Consider the following 20,596-nt stretch of genomic DNA (forward strand, 5'->3'; position numbering starts at 1 on the left):
TTTGTTATGTCCTGCCAACTGCTACGCTGTGGTGTAATACTACTAATCAAAAAGTTGAGCTTCTCATGTCTGCAGTAACAGGATTTTGCTTGTTCTGAATGCCTGCAAGAGGAAAGCATATGGACTCAGATCAAATTTGTTTGGTGGAATGCATGTCTCAGGCACAACTGATGGATGGAGAGGCTGGGGGACCTCTGATCACTTTCTCAGCACAAAGCACTCCATGGGGGAAAAGCTGCTAAAGATAATGATGGTGTCAGCAAGCAGTGAGAGTTGTGGAAGAGGAAGAAATAATGGTTTCCTATGTCACTTTCTAATCATGCTTGCCAGTCTCCTCCAGTTATCCCCTGCCCTCTTTCTCTTCTCCCCACCTCTTGCTCTTTTCTCTTTGTGAAGTGGCAAGCAGGAGGGCAGCCTCTGGCCCTCTAAGTGGATCAGTACTTCATGCATGGTTTTGAACTACTTGGTAATTAGATTCTTTAAACACTTAGAAAGCACTGAAATTTTTATCCACAAATTGCCACCAGTAGTGTTCAACATAATTCCTAGTAGTTAGATTCTCATTCAAGCATGCCAAATCACATCCAGGTGACCAACATACAAGCTTATGACAATAGTTCATTCCTGCAAATCTAATAAGAGTTCTCTATATATACCCTTGTCATCAAACCAATGTAATAAGATATCATGAAACCAATGGTAGCTCTGTGATTAGATTTTTCTTTACTGTTAGTACTTCCAAAAAACATAAATATGATTGATATATGAAAAATTGCTGTTGGGAGCTAAGCAAAGCAATAGAGAGTCTTATGTGAAAACTTCAATGACTGTACTATGAGAGCTAAGCTCGCCTGAAGATAATTGGTAGAAGCTTTAGGATTATTCTGCAAGTTCAAGCTAACCTTGCAATTCTCAACCATCTTGTTCAAGTTGTTTGGCTTAGAATTGAACTTGTTGAGGTTGTCTCTTTGGTTTCATATCGATCCATACAACAGAACTGCTTTAACATATGAAGAAATGACTTTCACCAATGCAATTACAAGATTCTTCGAATTGCACAAAAGTTCCTTGTGAGTTTCTAGTTGGCTGAATAAGAAAACTCCAAAACTAAATTGATCCAAAAAATGTTAAGACATAATTATCCATGAATTTGAAACATATATATGGTCATGCAAAATATAATGATTTAAACTTAGAACACAAACAGGAACAAGACCAAGCATATTTCCAAACACATAATTAGCCACTTGCTTAGAAGAGTCATAAAACACATCCTAAATGCCGGTAAAAGGGTATCACTTCAAAGTACAGATTATCGCTATCATGAAAAGCAAATAAGGTACAAAACATGTTTCACCTGACTATTAAACATTCCTTTGGAAATTTCATTCACTTTTACCGGCATGAGACTAACAAAATGAGAAGAACAAAATGAGAAGCTCCAAGATCCCTCAGTAGAACTAAGAAACCACAAACTACAAAGAAATTGACGAAAGTATATGTCCAAACATGTAATCGGCCACTTGCTTAAAAGAGTCAATAGAACACATCCCGAAATTTTCTTTAGCAGCAAGGCTATTAGTATAAAAATATAAATCGTATCCCCGTCATGATAAGCATAAAAGATCTAAGATGTGTTTCACTTTATTGCTAAACATTCCTTTAGAAAATTTATTCACTTTTACCGGAATCAGACTAACGATACGAGAAGCTCTAAGATCATCAGTAAAACTAAAACAGTAAATGTAAACAAATGAAAACCACAAACTGCTAAGAAATTGACAAAAGTAAATGTCCTGACACATGATTAGCCACTGCCTTAAGAGTTAATAGCACACATCCTGAATTTTCTTTTTCTGAAAGGGGATACCTACAAAATATGCTTCTTATCCCTGTCATAAAAGGCATATAAGGATAATGAGATGTGTTTCACTTGATTGCCAAATATTCTTTAAAAATTGTATTCACTTTTACCAGCATGAGACTAATCCCAGAGTCAAATTAGAACAGTAAGTTTAAACAAAAATTTGCAGTTGCCACACAAGACCTCCATTAGAATAACAAACCGAGATTGTCATTTTTATTGTACAGGCAACAGAGCAACACTAACACAAAGAAGTTGAACGATGTTTTGCACAATAGTTAGTGGTGTTCTTACCTTGTCGAAGATCCAGACAAAACCATTTAAATTGTTTGTTATCGGCTCAGAATCCAATTCCGGTGGCCCCAATGGGCTGATGCCGGTCCTTCCAAAAACAAGCATCCGGAGCCAGCCTCACCGACGACCTCATTGGCTCCGACTTGCACCGTGTCAGCACAAACGGCCCATATGCCAGAGCTTGAGCGGATGTTTGCAGCACAGAAACTTTGCCTCTCAGCTTCTTCTCTGCATCCACCATAGTGGGCAATGCTGGTGGTGGAGGTGGTGGATGCCAGGGTGCCTCTCTCATGGGTGCAACCGTTTCATTCTTCTCACTGCTTTTTTCATCTGTGCTCTTCTTGCTTGATTCACCTTTGGTTCCATCACTCACCTTGGCACCACCGGTGTTGGTAGTATCGGTGATGATGGTAGCGGCGGCAGCAGCGGCTTTGGAAGAGAGATGAGTCCGGTTGTTAGGGTGGTGGCGATGCCACTCAAGGAAGTCTGTGCTACAGACCCAAGTTTCTTTTGAAACCTCCATCGACAACTTCGGCTCATACATCATTAATAGAAGGCAGTCGGGCAACTCCGTGCTCGTTTTCTCCTCCTTTCTCTTTTCCCTTGCTTCACGTTCTACTCCATGTTGTTGTCTGTCTCCGTCGTCATCGTCTTTAACTTCTTCTTGATCCATGCTATGCATGTTTTGAACCTCAACAGTGTCGTTTGGTCTTGTCTCCTCTGCCCAGCTATCTTCTTTGGTCTCCGTTTCTTCGTCATTTGCTTCCTTTTCTAGTTTCAGACCATCTTTCTCAATGGAGAAGCTCCATCTTCCCTTCCCTTCTGTAGAGAAGCTCGCCCTCCTTACTTCTTTTTCACTACTCAAGCTGGGTCTACTCGCCTCCCTCTCAGTGGAGAAGCTATGCCGCCGCCGCCTGTCCCTCTCCCTCGAAGCAGAGCTGCGCTTCCTTCCTCCATCTCTTGCCCTGGAAATGCACCTATTCGATCTCTCCTCCTTGTCTGTTGTGGATGAGCAGCTGCTGGATCTCCTTGCTTTTTCCTCCCTATCCTCCGGCCGAGTCTCATTGTCATTATCCTTTTCATCTGGTTTTTCTTCCAACTTAACTTTATCTGCTTCAGCTGCGGCAACTTCTAGCTCTTCTGGATCAACTCCTGTGTTTGCATTCACTTCAGCAAGCTCAGCTGCAGCCCCTTCTTTTAGGTCCTCATCCTTATTTTGTTTCTCTTGATCTAGATTCACCTGCACCTCCTCTTCCTTTGTCTCTATTTTCTCACATGCTTGAGTCGGTTCTTCTGCCGAAACCACTGCTTGAAGGCTTTCTTCTACCACTCCCTCCTCCTGATCCACTTGCTCCGTTTCAGTGTCTTCTTTATCCCTCTCTCCCTGTGTTCCTTCGTCAGACTCTCGGCATTGATCTGTGTCCTCATCACGACTATCTTCCTCCTCTTCTCCTCCCTCCTCGACGCGCACCTGCACGGCCTGCGAATCCCAGAAACGGCTAGTTAGGGCTGCCATTTTGACCGGATCAGATCTGCATCTCATCAGCAGCAGAGCATTCTTCGGGGGAATGCAAATGCTGACCCTTGCTTCCACCTCCTCCTCCTCCTCCTCCTCTTCCTCCTTCCCTTTCTTCACCACCATCACCACCTCTTCTCTCTTCTCCATCTCCGCTACCAACCCCAAGTCTTCTCTCCTTACCCACTCCTTTGTCACCGTTCCCATCTCTCTGTCCCTTTTATTTTCGGCTGCCACGCCCATGTCCTCTCGTCTCTTACCCTCCGGGGCCGCCATCAACCACCTAGCGAATGCTGCCCCGCAGGAGCTCGACCGCTTCTCGCAGCATTCTCCTTCGCTTGCGTCGCCCGATCTCGACGCAGAAGAGGAGGAACAGAGGGACCTTCCACCACAAGGGGAGAAGCAGTTGAACTCCGACCCGAATGCCCTCAGCGCCTCGCAGATGCTCATCGGGAGCTGATGCACCCACCTCTGATTCCTGCTCGGCAAGCGCTCTCGAGGTCCGCTGGCGTCCTCCGTCCTCCGAAAGCTCGCCCCCCTCCGGCTCCCCCTCACGGAACGCGATCGCATCACCGAGGCCTTCTTCCTCTTTTTGCTCTTCACCCGCACCTGACCGATGCAAGTGACCTTGGGGGAGGACGGCTCCGCCGCCTCAAAGGCGACGCCTTTCCGCCTCCCGCCGACGACCGCGGGGAACATCGGGGACTGGCCGCCCTTGACGCTGCCGCTGCTCCGGAGGCGGCGGCTGAGGGAGGCGGAAAGGGACGGCGCCGCCGCCGAGGGGTCGCGGCTGCGGCCGGGGCTGGGGAGCGACTTGAAGGAGGTCGTGCGCATCACGGCAGCGGAGGAAGAAGAGGCGGCGGCGGCGGAGCGGCGGGCAGTAAAGCAGAAGAAGAGATCGCCACCGCCGGTTCGGTGGTGGGAGTGTGGTCGGCCGACTCCGCAAAAGGAAGGCTTCTTCTTCCGCCTCATCTAACTGCTACACTTCCATTCCACAGAGCACAAGACGAGCCGCCGTCTGCTTGGGAGTGAGAGTGGTGCTAAAGAAAGATGAAAGCAACAATAAAATAAGAGGACAAGCACAACAAATGTAGGTTTGCTTTTCTGTGCTTGTGCATGAGACTGGGAGTTGACAGCGAGGTGGCTTCAGATGTAGACCTTAAAAACAGTGGTAGCACACTGCGACAGTGCGCTGTTTGGTGTCCACCCCTCATCTATATAGCAAGAACGACATCAGGGAAAGACCCCTTTCTTGGTGATGAGTGATGGATAGCATGACTGCAGGCTTTGAGTTCCGAGAAAGCTTGTCATTAGGCATTTTGGCCAAACTATGCTATGAGTAGGATCATTAACTTTAGCACATTAAAATATAGAGGCAATTTTTGTTTTTTTGCTCTTCTTGAAAGTTGATTTTTTTTTTTTTTCTAAGGATGCCTCTTTTTTTTTTTTAATAGATATAGTGCTCTTCGTTTTCATCCTCATTTTTATTTGAGACCTTCGTCTTTGTCATTTATCGTTGTTATCTCTACCTATGTTCATCTAATCCCATAATTATCTTGTTCATCGCTCTCAAGCATGTCATCGTGCTATCAATATACTCTCATTTATTATCGATAATAAAAATATAAGGATGATATGAGTATGAACTTTACGATAGGACCTTAGTGACACTTCAATAACTACAAATAAGGATGAGGGTGGAGGTGATGAGTGCAACAATAATAATGGATGAGGACGTGACGATAATAACAAACGAGAACGAGGGCATAAGGCAAAAAACTACGTATATGACATGTTATCGCTTAAGCCACTCAATATTTTAAAAAATTATGAGTAACTTTAAAATTTTTAAGGAGAGAGTATGTTTTAAAAAAAATCCTTAAAGCGTATTATTATTTTCTAGTAGACCTAAAAAGATCGAGGCATGATATTATTGTTTCTAGTAGACCTAATTCGATGGACTTATAAATCCTTGATTTTTCTACTAAATATTATTTATTAATTTCATCGCATCTCAAACGATCATCCTATTTTTCAATGACGACATGGCTTCTCACGTTGCTGATGATGGATCCAAATGCTCCCTTTTAACTATGACTGGTGGACACAAAAAGCAGCAGCAGAAACATTCATATCGGGCACCAAAATGCATAGACTGTGAACTGGGAGCACAAACAACCCAGCGAAGGAGACGCTCAATGTCCCCTGATCACCTTAATAATCTAGTTCCAGTGACTCAGTGCAGAATTCAACATCCCTCATTCTCTCTCTCTCTCTCTCTCTCTCTCCATATCATTTGATGAGATATGACAGCATGGACATCATTGTTTGAAGTAAGAACTTGGTGGAAGGAGATGATTTCCAACAATGTAGTCAAATCCACACAAAATGAGATCTACTATAAACAATGAACATAAAAGAAGAAGGTTGAAGCTCCGAGAGAAGCAGCTCCCACGAATTCCAACACCACCTGCGGCCGATCCAACAAATGCACAACAGCAGCTCCAGATTTAGACTGCAGAGTACAATTCACGGGCTTATATCTATCGATAACGCTAACTCGTGCAAAGGAATGCTTTCAGGTATCTATCTTCCCTCGCTTGGCCTCTCTTTCATGTACAGAGGTTTCGAGCGTCCAGATCGATCGAACTCTTCCTTTTAGGATGTGCCCCAATCCGACAGTTCAGTGATGACCATCTCTCAAGCTGATCCAAGGTCCTTTGCAGACGTTGCAGGCAGTGTGGTAGCTGTTCCAACTCATTGGACGGAAGACCAGATTAGATCAATGGATTCGATAGTAAGTATTGTAATAGAGAGTGAGAGAGAGAGATAGAGAGAGAGAGAGAGTGAGGGTCACATGGGGAGCGTGCCATGAGGAAAGGAGCAGCAGAAAGATCCAAAAAGGCTGTATGCCTGAGGCCTGGCACATGAGGAGGAGGGAGGGAGGGAGGGAGGGAGGGAGGGGATGCTAATGATCTCACCAATATATTAACGAGAGAGATCGTTTAGCAGTGCCAGCTTTCAGTATTGGGATGTAAAGGCAGCAGACGCAACAATAAGGTTCTCGCCATTCCGATGAGGTCTGACCACATGAATCACGAGCCTCTTGCAGAAGAGAAGTGCTCTCCCATCCGTATCAGTCCCCGAGCTGTTCCTGCTGCGGCTCGAGCAAGTGGGAGGCTGGGGGTTGGGAACGGCATGCCCTTTCCGGGTTACGCTGTTCATTGATGGTCCTGCAGCGATCACTCTCCCCTCCCTCCGCGCACGTCAGCTTCGCGTTCTTCGAGGCGAGGCAGGCCCAGGCGGGGTAAGTGGCGTCCTCCTCCTCCGCCTCCCTGAAAGCTACAGAACACTGCCTGCGGCTTTTGCCGAGCTTAACCACTGGCTGCTGGAGTTGGGCATGGACGCCCATCTGTGTGACTTGGTCTTTTTGCTGACAAAACGCCAACTCTTGTACGTTTGCGAGCAGGACAGCACTCGGGATTCGGTCGGACAATCCCTGGAAGTATTTTGTTCATGCACTCAAACATCAGAATCAATATCATTAAACCATATAAATAATATCAATATTTTATTGTGCCATACTGTTCGGGTCCCATCATTTGTGCTGATCGGGCAGCCACGTGATGAGTTATGATTGGGGAATAAACTTTTTATCTTATCCTATAACTTATTTTTCATATCAAATATTATCTTTTTGTTTAAAAACAAAAATAAAATGATCAAATAAGGGCAAAAACATATTTCTAAATTAGAAAAACTCGGACCGTCATCTGTTGGGCCGAGGCCCACGTCGCAGCTATACCCTCTTAATCCTTTGCCTCCGCACTCGCGCGCTCATCTCGATTTGCCCTCTTCCTCCAAAAGCTAATCAAAGCCCACTGCCAAGTATACAGATGGAGGAATCAAACACAAACCCTCATCTCCTCCTCCTCCCGAGAAGAGTGGCTCCGCTGCCTCCTGTCGCCGTCTCCCAGGAACGCCTCCGCCAGATCCAACCCTCCTGCTCCTAACCCTAACCCTAACATTTACTCACCTTGCTTCGCTGGGGCTGGGTAGAACGCTGCGTCTGGTGTACTGCGACGAGCCCCGGATGTACCCGGGGGCTTTTGCCGCGTTCCAGCTCGCCAGGTGCCCTCCATCAGGTTCTTGCTCTTCTTCTCCCCTTTCTTCATGACATTTTGGTTGATTTCGTTGGTGATATGTTTGGTCTCGAAATGTATCGCATATGATACACATTCTGGGGCTGTTGGGGGATCAATACACGATAAATAGAAACGTGGTTGGATCTCACTTAACCTGTGTGGAGTCCTGACTGATTGGAGCTAGTTGGGGTCAGTATACATGTTATGTTGGTTTGGGTTCCAGAGAACAATTCTGAAGTCGTTCAATCAAGAAAAAGATACAGAATAATTGGTAGTTCCAACTTGATATCGCTCGACGCTGTTGTAGGTTCCATCTCTTATTATTCGTCATACCCATTAATAATCTTCGTGAAGTGTCTGAAGTGACGTCTGATTCAAATCTTTTTTATAGGATCCATACTACGTTCAGGTATTCTCTTGCTATTTACCTACAACATCCATACAGTCTCCTTAGCTGTTATTTCGTAAAGCCTGTTCATCTATAATCAGGTACATATATTTGTTCTAAGTTGAAGTTTATCAAAGTCATGGAGAACATGGATTATATAAGTTGGAGATTTTATGCGTTTATCTCATCATCTTTAACTTACACCAAAGAAGTTATCAACATAGCTTTCAGTTAATTATTTAGTGAATTGTTCTTTTGATGTATCTACTCTTTTATCTCCTTCGCATGGGTGGTATAGATGCAGCTGCACTTGATTGCTTATTTCTTGTTGCTGAGATGACTAAACGTATTTAGTGAATTGTTCTATGACATCTGAACTTGATTAATTTTCACCAATGTTTGTTTGGCTTTTGAGGGTGATTATGCTTATCAAACTAAACAGATGGTTGTCTTAGAAATTAAAATTGTTCAAGTTTTTTAAAATTGAAAGGTGAAAAACCATACCTGAAAAATGAGAAGTCTCATGGAAAATAAAATCAAATTTAAGTTCAAATCTTGAAAGATGAGGTCTTTTAGAGAAAAGAGATGCATCTTCGATACACTGTGGTTGATGTATCATCGAGCCAATGTAAGGCTGTATGTTGTATCATGGGCGAGTCAAGATGTTGGGAAACAAGGTGATAGGAAATAAGGTAATAGTAAAATGAAACAAGGTGATAAGAAATAAGATGATAGGAAACAAGCTGGTAAGAAATAAGGTTATAGGAATTGAGTTGACATGAGTTGAGAGAGATGAAATAAGTTGAATTGCACATAGTGCTGTAGTAGTAATTTTTTTTTTTTTGTTCATACTCTTCGTCTTAGTTTCACAACTCCATTTCTCTCCCTATCCCTTCAAAGTAAAAAAATGTTATTAGATTCACTTAAACTATAGCATTTTGGTACGCCTTTAAACCAGATGTCTTAGATTGATGTAAGAGATTTATGAAATACGATACATTCCAAATGAAGATTTTTCGAGATTCTCTGGATGTGTGAGATATTCAAAATAGAAATCCTGAACTAGATCTAGAAGAAGACAAAATGGATAGAGAAGGAAACATAACTCAAAGATAAAAAAAGGGAGAAGTTTTGTTTATAATTTATGAAGGACCAAAATATACAATATTCGAGATTATTTCTCTAAAACATTAAGAGAGGCTTGAGAAATACAAAAAGAATTTGATGGGTTGGTTAAAGCAAAAAAAAAAAAAAAAAAAAGAAGATCCGTTACCAAGCTTTATGACCTTTTAAAAAGACTATAGCAAGGTACTTCAATGTCTATCTCCGACCATTTCTCAAAAATCAATTTTATTATTCACAAAATAAAAATAAATGACTAAGGAGTAATGAAAAAAATGTAAGATTTTTGGATCCAAAGTTGGGTTTTGTAGGTGCACCAAAGATCTAAACCAAATGTTGGTAGAACAACTAATGAGATCTGTTTAAGTTCATGAACAAAGATGCAAAAAGAGAAGATAAATCATGGAACAAATATTGGAAATCGACTTCACACTTGAGAATAAAAGTGAACAACAAAGAGAGATATATCATGGACAGAAAGGAAAAGTGGCCGATGACAGGCCACTCATGAATCACAAAATAACTAAAATGATGGAGAATATTCTAACCAAAGAGGTCGAGTATATGGTTGAGACCAAGGCCATTGATGTGGTAGAAATTCAAGATGGAAGTACGATAAATTTAAAATTCAAAGTGTTGTTTTCGTAAGGTTTAACCATTATGTTTTAGAATGCTATTATAATTCTAAAAATAAAAGTGAGAAGGCAAATTTTCTTGTGAAGAAAGAAAAGAATGAAGGTAGTCAATCTATAGCAAGGTGATTTATGCATGAACTTCAAATGACCTGCGTGGCAACAAGAAACTTTTTACAAATGGATAAAAGTTATTATGATAATATTATCTTTGATGATTTATTTTAAAGACCGTTACTATTCTAAGTCATTGGTTTGCTCTCTTTGTTCTTTTCAATTTGAAAAATCTTCTTGGTTGTTTGCTTATAACAACACATGATTCACATAATTTCATTGTGTAATTAATCCTTAACAACCCCTATCACCGTATTATGCTTTCACAGAAGTTTTAATACTTCAAAATTTAAGTTCAAGAAAGATTTTATTATCTTGCTCGACTCAGAATACTATTTGGTCCATTGTGGTCGTCTCATTTTGTATGGACTCTACCTTTGTCTTAGCATTCTTTACTTTGATAAAGCTTCTCTAAACTAGTATGGTCGACGTCCAGATGCATCTTTATCTCTATCATCCTTCTTTTGTGTCTCTTGTATGGTTTGATTTACTGACCTTGTGATGCTGCTTCTTCTTCCTTAGGAGATGATGTCTGCTTCTCTTCATCATCGATTCAGATGATTTGTTGACCTTGTGACGATGCTTCTTCTGTGGGAGAGGATGTGTGCTCCTCTTGATCATCGATTCAGATGCCATGAACCTCTCAAGCGACTCGGTTCCCTGTGACTCCTTGCTTATTCATCCGGAGTAATGTGCGAACGAGGTGCTCCTCCTACAACAAGTCTACTAGGATCTGTGCCATGAGGTTCGATCCTTTGTTTGCTCCTCTTGCTTCTTCTGTTTGCCCCCCATCGATATTATTAGAGTCATTGAGTTAGCTTGAGTTGCCAAAGACTTGTAAACGTTGTGCAAGGCCGAAACACCTGTAAATGCGCAAGGGCAAAGATGACGGAATGAAACGACGAACTGTAACCGTGACAAATTTGGCTGTCATTGTAGGCAGGCTGCCATGGACTGGGACCCACGATCGTCTCATCTGTATTTTATTCTTCTCTTACTTGATAGTATATAATTTGAATTTAACTCGTCACATGCACAGGGCCACTGATCATCGTATAAGATTAACAAAATCATGATTCATCTGCCCATTATTTTTCCCCCCAACAGCTATGCATTTGTCGAGTCGTAGTACCGTTGGAAGTAACCCGTCGTGTAGTCTTCCGCCACCTCGTTAGAATAGTGGATAAGGAGGGGTGAGCCAAAACGAGTGGAGAGCGTGTCCCAGCTTTGCCCGCATCCGAACGCCACTCGTTTCACCTCTTCCTCCTCCTCCAGATAACGCTCGCATAACGCCTCTTGCTCCGCCCTTCCCCACGATTCTTCCTCCTCATGAAACTAACGATACTCTCACTCCCACTTCTTCTTCTTTCTGCCACTTGTGTATTGAGTGGTTGCCATCATATGGGAGCTGAGACCACGTCTGACGTCCACATTTACTAAAAATCTGTTGCGAGGATATCGTTACATGGAGATTACCTGCGCATGGACGCGTACAAACTTCTATGCCACCGCATCATCCGCCTGACGTCCAGTCTCTCACCGTCGGTTTCTCGCTCTCCTCCACTCGAGTATTTATTGGTTCCCCCCTGCGGAATCGTGCCTTTCAATCGAACCCACCTTCCTCCTCTCCCCCTCCCTCCCTCCCTCCCTCCCAACCAACCTCTCCCTTGATCATGGCGACGACGGGGGCCATCTCGAGTGCCGGCAGCGGCATCGCCGGCTTGCTCCGCCTCCCGAGGAAGGCGACGAGGGACCTGGCCTTCGCCGCGCACGCCACCGCCCGCCCTGCCGGTTCCGTCACCGACGGCGGGAACCTCATCTGGGGCCGCCAGCTCCGTCCGGCGCTGCTCCACCTCGACAAGTCATCCCCGCCGACGAGGCGGGTGCTGCTCCGCCCGGTGGCCGCCGCCGCGTCCTCCTCGCCGGCCGAAGGTGGCGATTCCGTCGGGTGAGGTCCGTCTCCTCCGTGGCTCCTCGGCCACCTCCTCCCCCGAACTCCAAAGAAGCTTTCCGCTGCTAATCGGTTTCCTTTCTTGGCATTCTTTTTGCTGTTTTCGTCTCGATTAGGGAAACTAAGGTGGGCTTCGCCGCCAAGTACCCCGCTCTGGTCACCGGCTTCTTCTTCTTCATGTGGTGCGGTCTCCTCACCACCTCGCGTAACTACTTCACATGTGATTTGAATCGAATTACCAACGTACCATTAGCTTATTACTATTTATTACACTCTGGCAGGTATTTTTTGAATGTGATATTTAACATCATCAACAAGAAGCTCTACAATTATTTCCCCTACCCGTAGTAAGTCAACTCTCCTTAAGCGGAGGCGGTCCCACATTTATCAGGTTCGTGGCTTCGCGGTAAACTAACGGTAAATTTGGTTTGGGTGCAGCTTCGTGTCGGTGATACACTTGTTCGTGGGCGTGGTGTATTGTTTAGTGAGCTGGACCGTCGGTCTTCCCAAGCGTGCTGTAAGTTCCGCCGTCCGATCCCACTATTGCATTTACTCCTTTGCAATTATACTTGTACTTCATCTCATTATTCCGAAAGCGGTGGATTATGCTGTTGGACGACGGCAGATTCCATCTGATCTGTGACGATGTAGTTATTAGTTGGCGTCAACGTGGATGTTGTTGTGTCCCAAACATTCCACCCCACGACTTCATCAGTGCGCAATTAACATGCATCATGAACTCTGGTCGCTTTGATCATTAATTATATGAACGAAAGAACTCGAGTAGTTAATTTTGTGAAACTCCAAGCGAGCGTGCCCATACAGGTTTTTGTTTGAATTATAGTTGTCAGTCGTTATATTTTGCATGCGACATAGTTAATTGGCAGATAAGAGTTTGCCTTACCTCGAAAAACCTGCTAACAAGATTCGATATGCAATTTGATTTGAGCTGGTCTTTCTTTTAGCCGATCGACTCAAATCTCTTGAAGCTGCTCATCCCTGTTGCCGTCTGCCATGCCATCGGCCATGTTACTAGCAATGTTTCATTTGCTGCTGTTGCAGTCTCATTTACTCACACAATCAAGGGTAATGTTCCATTTTAACTGGATGTCCCATTATGAGTTGGAGCTATTCCTTCCGAGGCAAATTACAATTCAGTACTCAGAATACTTTTTTTTTCTGACACCTTCTATTTTTGTGTCAGCACTGGAACCCTTCTTCAATGCAGCAGCTTCTCAGTTCATCCTTGGACAACAGATACCTTTGACGTTGTGGTTATCTTTGGCCCCAGTTGTACTTGGTAATTTGCTTCTTCACTGTTGTATCTCTTACCAATCTAATTGTATATGCTATAAATTGATAGAATGTCATAACAATGAAATGGTCAGCCTTACTCTTCCTTTAATCTTTTGCACTTACACTTGGAAACGTAAGCTTGATGTTTGCATCTTTCCAGTGCATATATCGAGGCAGACCTAATTGTCAAAGCCATTCCTCCAAAGGGTCACTCATACATTAATTTTGTAAGCGTTCAAGAGAATTAAACAGAGATTTAAGGATAATCGTCTCTGGGCCTTATGAATGAAAAAGCTGGGAGGCCATGTTAGCAGCCAATATCTTACTAAGGCAGCTATATTTTTGCTTAATAACTGAGAAGTTAAATGCTAATTCTTTGCCTGGTCACTATAATGTATGGTAAAGTTTGTGAAATGCAGGTGTCTCAATGGCATCCCTTACGGAACTATCATTCAATTGGACTGGCTTCATTAGTGCCATGATCTCAAACGTCTCCTTCACTTACAGGAGCATCTATTCCAAGAAAGCTATGGTACATTGGTTTCTTGATTGTTATTTCTGTTATATCAATCCCCTTCACTAAATGAAAGCTAATTATACATTGCAGACTGACATGGACAGCACAAATGTATATGCATACATATCGATCATTGCGCTTTTTGTTTGTATCCCGCCTGCAATTCTGGTAAGTAATTTAGTCAAATGAATGAGACAATTAAGAAGAGTTTTTCTATAAATTATTTTTACTGCATTCCCATGTTGAACCATCAGACATTGCTTATCATCCTTGGAGATTTACTGGGACTAGAGATCTTTGATATGCTTAAGTGTCACGGCTGATAATATCAGGAGTTTATAATATCATCTCCTTTATATTCAGGTTTCTTAGTGGCTTACATGGTTGCTAGATGTCCATTTGAACAATTTTTCTCCTCAGGTGTGAGGAACTGGTGCAAAACCTGTAAAATTGTAATATCATTCTTTATGGTGAAACATCTTGAATTTGACCAAAATGACTTTTTAAGAAATTCTTGGTTGAACTTGTTTCCTGGACTCATCAATTAAAGACAAAAACAAATGTTGTTACATTTTTTTAAAAAAATAGTTCATTATAATGTCAATGAAAACAAAAGTTCTGCTGAGAACTTCAATTGTTTGTTGGGTACTAACTGTAAATTCATTCTTTAATCTCATCAGAACATATAATCTTGGTGATGTGTCACATCATTCTTAATGAACTATCAGAATATACTCATCAGGAACTAAACACATTTGACTATCTAAGTATCTTTAGTTAGTCCTACCATTTGTTTCTGGCTATGAAATCATCCATCCAATATTATTACAGATAGGATACCTAAAGAGAATTGTTTCAGTACCCTACTTACCAGACAAGCATGCTTAACATTCAGCATATACTGCTGCTTACTGCATATTGAGCAAGACCATTATCCATTGTGGTATTTGACCTAAATCATCGTGCATCAATGTGAAAAAGCTTAACATGCCTCGGTGGTCGTACCCATTTTTATGGGGCAGAACAAATTTTCTTTATTAATTGGCTTGTGTGTTGGAATTTGAAGTAGCATATGCAACTGTTAGTTATGCAGTTTCTCTTGACTGATCATTTATGTTGGAACTTTCAGGTTGAGGGACCTCAACTGATGCAGTATGGCTTTAAGGATGCAATTGCCAAAGTAGGTTTAACAAAGTTCATCTCCGATCTGTTCTGGGTGGGAATGTTTTATCACCTATACAACCAGGTAATTGCTTGACATATTGGTCGTCTAATAAGTATCTGATATGCTCCGTATAGAAATGATTCCTCTGCTTGTGTGGCTAAAAGAATTCGATGCTTGAATACAATGGAACAGACAAAGATCAGTTGCTACTGATGCACCCATTAAGAATTGGAAGATGGGTCTACCTGGGATTTCTGCTTTCTTAGTGGATTAAGGGGATGGATTGTGAATACTACCATGCATGGTTTCATCTTTTGCTCAAATTCAGAAGTTTGATTACATGCCAATCATATTCTTCCAATGACAACTCCCTCTATGTTAAAACAGAAAGTTGATTGTGTTGATAGATTCTATAAAGCTATATGAACAAGTTATATAGACACTGTTAGAAACATAGTATTATTCTACTTTAACCTGTAGTCATGAGCACATCTTATCTGGCTGATAACTATTTTGTCTCACTAACATCCTCACATAGCCAAACATCCTGTTCCAAATGGCAAATCTTGGTATTTAGTTGTCATGCTATCGTACTTGACCTTTATTTTCTTTTAGCATCTACCACCACTACCTTGTATGGTTGTCCAGTAAATGTGCTCTTTGCTTCACCATAATAATTTATGTTGAACTCACCTGTTTCGGTAACAATGTTTTTGTTGATTAAATATACTCATTGCATCTCTAATGTTTTGGAAGATACATGATCCTTTGTTCATGTTGATGTTTCTTGATGTGGTTAATTGACATAATGGCATTTATGCATCCGACAGTTGGCAACCAACACCTTGGAACGAGTCGCTCCTCTCACGCACGCGGTTGGAAATGTTCTGAAGCGTGTGTTCGTGATTGGTTTCTCAATCATAGTATTTGGTATGTGTCGGCATGTCGATGTCTCAATGACTGCAGTGCTGATTTTTAGTGTAAGGCCATCGTCATTCTAACACTTGTGATCTTGAAACAGGAAACAAGATTTCAACGCAGACGGGCATTGGGACTTGTATTGCAATTGCAGGAGTTGCCATCTACTCCTACATTAAGGCAAAGATGGAAGAGGAGAAAAGAGTGAGTATTTACACTCAAAAGCCATAAACATTTTTTAGTTGAATTAACCTTTAATTAATTTGTGAAACAAGCACAGTATGACTTTTCTATCCATATCGTCTCGGTGCTGTCCTTTCTGTAGGCCTTAACTTGGACCTATTAGCAACCAAGGAAGTTAATCTGGCACCAGTGATATTTTGAGCATGGAAGTCATGAAATATGGATGAAGTGAAAGAAAAAATCAGACTCATCTAAGTGAGAAAATGGTCGACACAAGTATTGAAATCCCATGAGTATAATTTTAGAAAGGATGAAAAGAAAGATATAGAAGGAACAGGAACAGCTAAAAACATAGAAGAGGTCTGTTCACTAGTTAAATATGCTTTTGGTTCTAATTTCCTCCAGAGAGGCTTATCCTCCTGCAAATAATGCTTCGAGTGATATCTTATTCAACATTGGAAAATGAAAACATGAATTTACAAGAAGAAAGAAATCATCAACAGAAGTTTTCATGGAATCTTCTGGCTTAGATCAAGTTTGCAACATTAAAGTAAAAGGAATGATAGCTACTGTTGGTGTCTGTCTGCAGACACACTTTTGATATGCTTGTTACAAAAGATGGAATTCTTTTTATGTTCTACCATCACCAAAACATGTTAGTGCTATTCCCTTTCTCTGGACTTGGGAGTCTGATTGGGGTATGCATAGATGATCAAATTGCGAGGATGAAAATATTAGGAAGGGCAATTATAGTTTTGTCCACTTTGTTAGTGCTACTCTTGATGTAACCGGTGCAAGAAATCTATAAACAACCAGTCTAACCAATGTTTTTGAAACTTGTGCAGCAAATGAAAGCTGCATGAGCAGCAGAGAGCTGTGGAGATGGAAGATCCAGTGGGGGGTCCAAGGTATGGCATGTCGGAATGTGCCAATAAAAAGGGGAGAGCATATTGATGATGCGAGGTTGGCAGCCATCTAAAAGGGTTTCTCTGTCTCATTTATTTTTCTAGTTCACTGTGTTCGTTAATTTCTTGGAACAGAAACAGCTGCTGTTGCTCATTCTCAGAGCGTTGAATAATTTTGTGCTTAGAAGCTTTAAAAACCGTGCTAGGGCGCTTCTGTGTGCCAATCAGAAGCTGGATGCTCCAAACCTGTAGGCATAATGAAATTATCTGTGACTATTTCCTTTCTTTAGATTGTAAACGTTAAAACAAAATATGATTAATTGGGGTGACAGTAATGAGTGATATGAAAACACCATTATGCAGAGATGAAAACAACAAATTCTCTACTTTTTGAGAATTCCAAAGCAAAAAAAGAAAATGAAGAACACTTATGGCCTTGCTGCTGCGATTCAGGTATGTTCTCCTCTGTATCAACAATTTTAGGCTTGAATGGGAATCAAAGAAAGCACTCAACATTTCAAGATGATGTTAATCCATCTAACAAAAAAAAGCAAAAAAATCCAAGTAATCAACTGTCTGCTGGTCTGATTATTGGTCTATTTCGGATGGTTTGCTTTGATCCCTTTCTTCTATTAAATTGATTGTTTCTTTTCTTTTCTTTTCTTTTCCCTTTCAAATGAGTTGTACCTCCCATTCCTTTCTTCTTCTTCCTCCTCTCAAGTGCTTTTCAGGCTTTGAAAGGAAAAAAACAGAAAGGTGGATTGAATCCAAGCAATAGTATTTAACAGAAACTGTAAAGGAACCAACAATGATTATTAAAACAACATGCTTTCGATAAGATCAGCAGATGGTTATGTGCATCATAATTGTTATCAACCATCATGTGCCATTCTGATTACAGATACACAGATAATATTATAGATATGTGCCGATGAGGTATAACTCCCAACTATTGTTCAGATGGAATCATATACTATTGATATCTATGAAAAATAAAGCTAGAAAAGCTTCCCCATCTACAACCCCGTCTGATAAAGTTGTCTGCGTAGTTCCTTCTCTTCATTCTTGGCCGACATTCACCAGCTCATACTCCACCGTCGATAAATTGTTCTCCTCGTTCACCGCAAAATCAGCAGGTTCAGTAACCTCAACTCGGCCCCACTTATCAACGGCCAGCCTCATGCAACCCCTGAACATGTCAATCTTTGCATTGCGCAGTATGACAGTAGCACCAGATCTCAACAAGTCAACTGTCAGTTTAGAGAATTCATTAATCACTGACGCATTAATTTCTAAATTCCCATACATGCGAAAAATATTGTTGTTACGTATATCCTTTGCCCCGCAACAATTAAATGTAAAACATCAAACTTCCAGGATGGTAAAAGGATTCATATAAGCCATTCCCAGAGTAGGTAATAGCTAACCATTTCTCAGATAAAACCTCACCACCAAATGTACTCAAATTAGTCATTCAGAAATTTGCATAAAAGGAAAGAACTACTATAAACAATTTGAGCAAAAGCAAGCCAAAATGAGGAAGAAAATTTACCTGGATGATAAAAACTACAACCTACTGGAAAACCAAGTACGACTGCATGGTCCTTCTCTATGCTAATTTTACATATGCATTGCGGATAGGTACTCATTTTTGTTCCCTCTAGACAGGGTAAACAGTTGCATGTCACAACAAGGTACACCGAAGAAAAGTTGTAATAAGATAATTAACTTTTGGGTCCATACACATTGTGTCTGTTTTTTCTTTCCAAAAGCACGAGTATCAGTGCATCCTCTTTCATGTTCTTCTAATAGATATTAAATGGAAAAGTAATCTCAAAAAACTTTTGCAGCTAATGTATGGGTCCAACGAGGGTGACGGAATCGAATTTTGTTAGCCGGTCTGAGAATGTGAAATCCATGTAAATTGAGTTGCATACCAGAGGAACCTCCTCTGTATCTTTTTAATTAAAATAACAAGGTTATTAAAATATTTTGTCATATGCACAGAATATTGACAGGCGATTATGTTGTTTGAAGAATCTAACATGAGAAGACTTCATCCTGATCTTAAGAAACAACTAAGCTCGACGATAATTGTGACTTCTAATCTGCGTAATCAGAAGCAATGTTTTGCCAAATCATCTTAAGTAATATGGATCAAGTGATTGTCAGGAATCCTTTTTTTGCTGATCCTATTCTTTCATCCATCAGTTGCAAGGTAAGAAAAAGGTGGCTTCTAATTGCATGTATGCAGCTACAGGCGTCATGGCAGATGTAGCATCACAGCATCAGTTATAGGATTTAAGAGCAACAAAATAGACTAGTTTGAATAAAAAATGCAATCAATCAAAAAAAAAAAAAAAAGGGATCCAGATTGCTATATTTTTTAAGCACGAGAGACTTTTCACCTTGATTCTAATCACCAAAATTCAACCATAACAAGAATGATGATGTTGCCAATAAAATTCAATAGATAGAGCCTAAAAGCAACAAAGAAGATGATACGATAAAATAATGCGGGCCATTACTATTAATGCGAGAAATAAATTCTTTGATAACCATATGATCACAGATCGAACAGTGACTACCAGCTCGGTCAACAGCACAAAGTTTCCTTTTCGGAGTGACATGCACGTACTACATCAACCGATCACGATTGATCATGGAGTCTCGATACCTAAAAAGAGGGCTTTTTCCCTCCTCCTAATGCTAGAAGATCATACACCATCCTTTACCACAGAAACGCAGTTATAAGGTATGCAGTTTCTTCAGCGGATCAAAGAAGGAAAAGAATAACCCACAGGAACAAACAAGATCTAAAGCAACTACCAGCAATCACTAGGATCGGATTCCGATAACTGCTAAAGGCAGCAGGAGAGGAAGGGAGAACGGGCACCTTGTTCGTTGCGCGCGGTGAAGACGATGGAGGCGGTGTCGTCGCCGAGGAGGCACTCGGCGATACGAGTATGGCGGAGGTGCGCGGAGGCGGCGTGGCCCTTTTGGAGCACCGTGTTGGAGCTGACCACCTTGACGACGAGAGTGTGGCCGCTGGTCCCTGGCTTCAACTGGTCCACCTTGGTGAACACCGGCTTCCTCATGGCCGGCTTGGACCCTTCGTGGCCGTGTTGCTGCGCCGTCGTCGCCATTGACGCCCGATCCGATCCGATCCGATCCGAAGAAACCCTAGCCCTAGTTTTCCAACGAGGACGACCTGCCGACGCAACCCAACCTTGGCAGTAGACTCATAAATAGGGTGCGATGGAGGGGTGAGGTGATGCGACGCAATTTAGTGGAGACTACCTTTTCGGATTCCTCCTTTGGAATTTTGGTGGAAGGAGGCGATGATCGATGACGACAACGATTATGACATGGATGACGACGACGACGACGACGACTACGACGACAGTACGACGGAATTGATCTGAAGGCGTAACAACTTTGATTTAATCTCACTATCGAAAGCGTTAGATCACTTTAATGGACTTTACAAGGGTCAATATTTGTCTAATATCTCATTTTAACCATTTAAGTTACTGGTTTATTAATTAATTATCATATCATATTGACGTTATGATAAATAGTATGT

The 20,596-nt window shown here is 41.8% G+C and overlaps 3 protein-coding genes across 4 annotated transcripts; 1 reads left to right on the forward strand and 2 right to left on the reverse strand.

Moving 5' to 3' along the window:
- Nucleotides 1–1,993: 1,993 nt before the first annotated feature.
- On the reverse strand, nt 1,994–4,858 carry LOC135615969 (uncharacterized). Its single transcript, XM_065115106.1, has one exon. The coding sequence runs from the start codon at nt 4,644–4,646 to the stop codon at nt 2,205–2,207; it is 2,442 nt and encodes an 813-aa protein (XP_064971178.1). The 5' UTR covers nt 4,647–4,858; the 3' UTR covers nt 1,994–2,204.
- A 6,835-nt stretch (nt 4,859–11,693) lies between these two features.
- Nucleotides 11,694–17,299, forward strand: LOC135615972 (triose phosphate/phosphate translocator, chloroplastic). 2 transcript variants are annotated; one of them, XM_065115117.1, is made up of 12 exons: nt 11,694–12,023; nt 12,143–12,208; nt 12,308–12,373; nt 12,465–12,543; nt 12,992–13,112; nt 13,231–13,326; nt 13,742–13,854; nt 13,930–14,007; nt 14,969–15,085; nt 15,835–15,934; nt 16,026–16,126; nt 16,951–17,299. In XM_065115117.1, the coding sequence occupies exons 1-12, from the start codon at nt 11,749–11,751 to the stop codon at nt 16,966–16,968; spliced, it is 1,230 nt and encodes a 409-aa protein (XP_064971189.1). In that variant the 5' UTR covers nt 11,694–11,748; the 3' UTR covers nt 16,969–17,299. The 2 variants fall into 2 exon arrangements, with proteins under 2 accessions (XP_064971189.1, XP_064971196.1); XM_065115124.1 differs by having other exon boundaries at nt 11,961–12,028.
- A 505-nt stretch (nt 17,300–17,804) lies between these two features.
- On the reverse strand, nt 17,805–20,275 carry LOC135615978 (uncharacterized protein At4g28440-like). The gene is made up of 2 exons (XM_065115134.1): nt 19,907–20,275; nt 17,805–18,260 (listed from the first exon to the last, which is right to left on the reverse strand). The coding sequence occupies exons 1-2, from the start codon at nt 20,154–20,156 to the stop codon at nt 18,070–18,072; spliced, it is 441 nt and encodes a 146-aa protein (XP_064971206.1). The 5' UTR covers nt 20,157–20,275; the 3' UTR covers nt 17,805–18,069.
- Between the last annotated feature and the right edge of the window lie 321 nt (nt 20,276–20,596).

The sequence above is a fragment of the Musa acuminata genome, chromosome BXJ1-3, assembly GCF_036884655.1.
Source record: "Musa acuminata AAA Group cultivar baxijiao chromosome BXJ1-3, Cavendish_Baxijiao_AAA, whole genome shotgun sequence".
Lineage (NCBI taxonomy): Eukaryota > Viridiplantae > Streptophyta > Magnoliopsida > Zingiberales > Musaceae > Musa > Musa acuminata.